This window comes from Loa loa (assembly GCF_000183805.2).
Source record: "Loa loa unplaced genomic scaffold supercont3.70, whole genome shotgun sequence".
Taxonomy (NCBI): Eukaryota; Metazoa; Nematoda; class Chromadorea; order Rhabditida; family Onchocercidae; genus Loa; species Loa loa.
In genome coordinates, this window is record NW_018108250.1 from 147,593 (window position 1) to 150,658 (window position 3,066).

General features: G+C 32.9%; 1 protein-coding gene across 1 annotated transcript; it reads right to left on the reverse strand.

Moving 5' to 3' along the window:
• Window positions 1-1,209: 1,209 nt before the first annotated feature.
• On the reverse strand, window positions 1,210-2,620 carry LOAG_09673 (hypothetical protein; the record flags this gene model as incomplete). Its single annotated transcript, XM_003145200.1, has 4 exons — window positions 1,210-1,407; window positions 1,845-1,964; window positions 2,208-2,318; window positions 2,564-2,620. The coding sequence occupies 4 exons, from the start codon at window positions 2,618-2,620 to the stop codon at window positions 1,210-1,212; spliced, it is 486 nt and encodes a 161-aa protein (XP_003145248.1).
• Window positions 2,621-3,066: the final 446 nt, after the last annotated feature.

The following is a 3,066-nucleotide window of genomic DNA, read 5'->3' on the forward strand; positions in this document are numbered from 1 at the left end:
ACTACTACTACTACTACTACTACTACTACTACTACTACTACTACTACTACTACTACTACTACTACTACTACTACTACTACTACTACATGTGCTTAATGATGAATAGAATAGGCAGAGAGTTGGAGAAGACTAGTGAGGGAAAACTTTCGTAAGACTGCTGCAAAAGTGCAGCCCACAAAGTTTGTTGAAAATGCATCACTCATTTATGAATCGATTCTTCTTCTTATGCACTCTTGTAAAACTGCTCGACATTTTTATGCTTCCTAAAGAGTTGAATGGAATTTATTGCTGTTTTTGTGTTGACTTCATTCATCAAACTCTTCCGAATTGCGAAATTTCTTTCCTCATTTGTGCAATAATTTCAATCTCTCCGTACAGCTCTGAAGACTATTAACTGCTAGGGTGGTTAGCTTATATTATCAAATAAAGACCGTGGCCATACCATACTAACCAGGATTAAAGCTCAAATGCTCCCATTTAATTAGATCTTTAGAGGAGCTTTGATACTTACAACATCGTCCTTCTAATTACTAAGTCTAAGATTTATTTTATTTTCCTCTCTTTTCTTTTTCACTCGTATCTTCTTGCAAATCATTACACTATTTTATTAAGATTTCTTTTTATATTTCTTTCATGATATTCGGCAACTTTCTGTCATTGAGAAATACTAACTTCATCTGCTAGATTATATTTTAGCAACGATCAGATGATATTTGCAAATTTTCTTTTTTTGAAAGAAAGAAGGAAAATTTCCCAGCTAGTCGGTGTATAAAGAGCAGTAAAAATCATATTTAATGCTTTTAGAATGTAAGAAAAGTTTGCAGCGTTATAAAGCTTTGTCGAAAATTTCCTGTTTCTCTTGTTCGATATTGTTATGATACAGAGAACTTGAAAACAAAATCATTTATTAAAATAGATTTCCTTTCTTTTTTTTAAAAAATTCATGTGTTCATTTATATTTGTACTTGTCAAATGATCCATTTAACACAATCAGAAACAGTACGTCCTTTAAGCTATACAAAACTTGATTTTCTGGAATTTTTGGAAATTGTATAAAAATACTGATATCTGTCTTCGAAGAATTTTGTTCCTATCTATGGTCTTGCAATAGATAAAGTTTTTTTCTCGTTTAAAGCTACCTATTGTTTATAAAGTTTGAACTGTACTCTTGTCGTATTGAGAATTTTGTCACGAGGAATAAATCAACTATTAGGCGATTGATTCCTTCGTGATTTTGTTGGTTTGGAAATTTTTTTTTGATTTGGAATTTTGCAAGACGATCGGGCTGTTGTGGAAGTTTTTTAAGTCAAAATGAGTTTCACTGTAAAGAAAGTGCTTATTATCTTTGTTCTCAATATCTCGTTTTTCACGTTTCAAAATCTTTGGTGAAACAGTCAAATTCAAAATCTAAAAAGAAATTCTTGAAGATTTTTTGATCAAAATTTTGATATGCAACGTTTGATATTATACGGCTAATGGTAAAAGCGTCCTTTTTCTAAAGTAACATAAGCCTTGCTTTTCAAAGCTTCCTTTTCGATTTCTTGCTTCACCTGTATCAGATTTCTGCTTTTGCATCTTTGAAACATTTATAACTTCAATTCTGATTTGTTGTTTGTCAAAATAAATCGATGGTTGATAAATACTTTGAAGTATAAACGGCTTATATTATCAACGGTTGATGTACTTCATTGAACTACTTGACAGTGGTTGACAATCGAAGTGAATCTTGATTTTGATTTTCCATCTTTTTTTATCATCCCTTCTGACAGTTGTCATTGATTTATGACTATTAATGGATTCAGAGCAACAGCCTCATGTTTTTATGTTAAAATCAAGATTTCTACATTAGAACCGACAACTTGAACAGGGTGTCGATTTAACGGTGCATTTTGACAGCTAACATAACCAGTCTTTTGGATTGACCCACAAATAATGCTATTCGTAGTGATACTTAGAGCGATGTGCTGTATAAGGTAGTCAAAATATCCTAGCAATATTTTCATATGAAGAGTGAGATCGGAATGCTACTAATGCTCATCTGATCTTTAGATTTTCTATTCTACAGTGCACTGTACTCAAACAATGGAAAGTAACATCTGGACAAAGTTTATTAAACGGCTGTTTTCAGAACTGAAACATGGGTAGAATTAAAAGGTATGATAAGCAATTCTGGAAAAAGCAAGTTTATAATAAAGACTAGAAAAAACTGTCCTTATACTAGTTTCGTTTTTCTCCTTTAGAATTTGTAATGGCGTTTCATTTTTAATGTAATGAAATTTTGGTCTCAGTGCCAACGATAGCTTTGATATTGTAATGCGCTGGGAATTACTTTAAGTGTCTTTTATGCGTATTCTGTCTAAGGTTCAAAATAATGGGCTTCGAAAAAAAAAATTCTTGTATCTAAGCTTGAATTTAGGACACATGAAATGTTTGCCTGTAAAATATATCTAACCTTACGATATTCTACACGCTGATGAAGTGTATTACCTCTATAGCTTTTTGAAATTATCAGACTTGAAAATCTCACGGATTTATAACATCCAAATTTAATTTATATCCTCACCAGTACTGTCAACTCGGACTCCTCGAAATGATAAGGACGCGTAATGGTCAGCGACATAGTGCCGACGAGAGGAGGTAAGAGACACAGGTAAATGTCCTGCTAATTTCATGAATATTCTCCCACATGTGACATAAGCATCTGATATAGTTTGATCTTTTCTCTTCGGGAAAAACCAAAATGTAGTTCTACAAAATGAACAGCAGCAACTGCTCCAAGAGATTGGGATGATCGAAATGATCTTCGAAGCTCTGTGTCAGGCCTCTGAGGTTTGAACTGCGAATTTATATGAGAAAAGTAATGCAAATAACAATATAAAAGTGTAATGAAGCTTTGTGAATAGGTGCCTGAACGGTAATATAGGCCTATAACTGGCAAGTCCGCTAGTAATGTCGGCTGCCTTTTTGATTTTTCTTTAAAAGCTTTGTTGGTTTGCTAGACAAAAAGAAAAGACATCATTTTACATAACTGATGGGAAATCAATGAGTAGTATGAAGTGAGTGCTA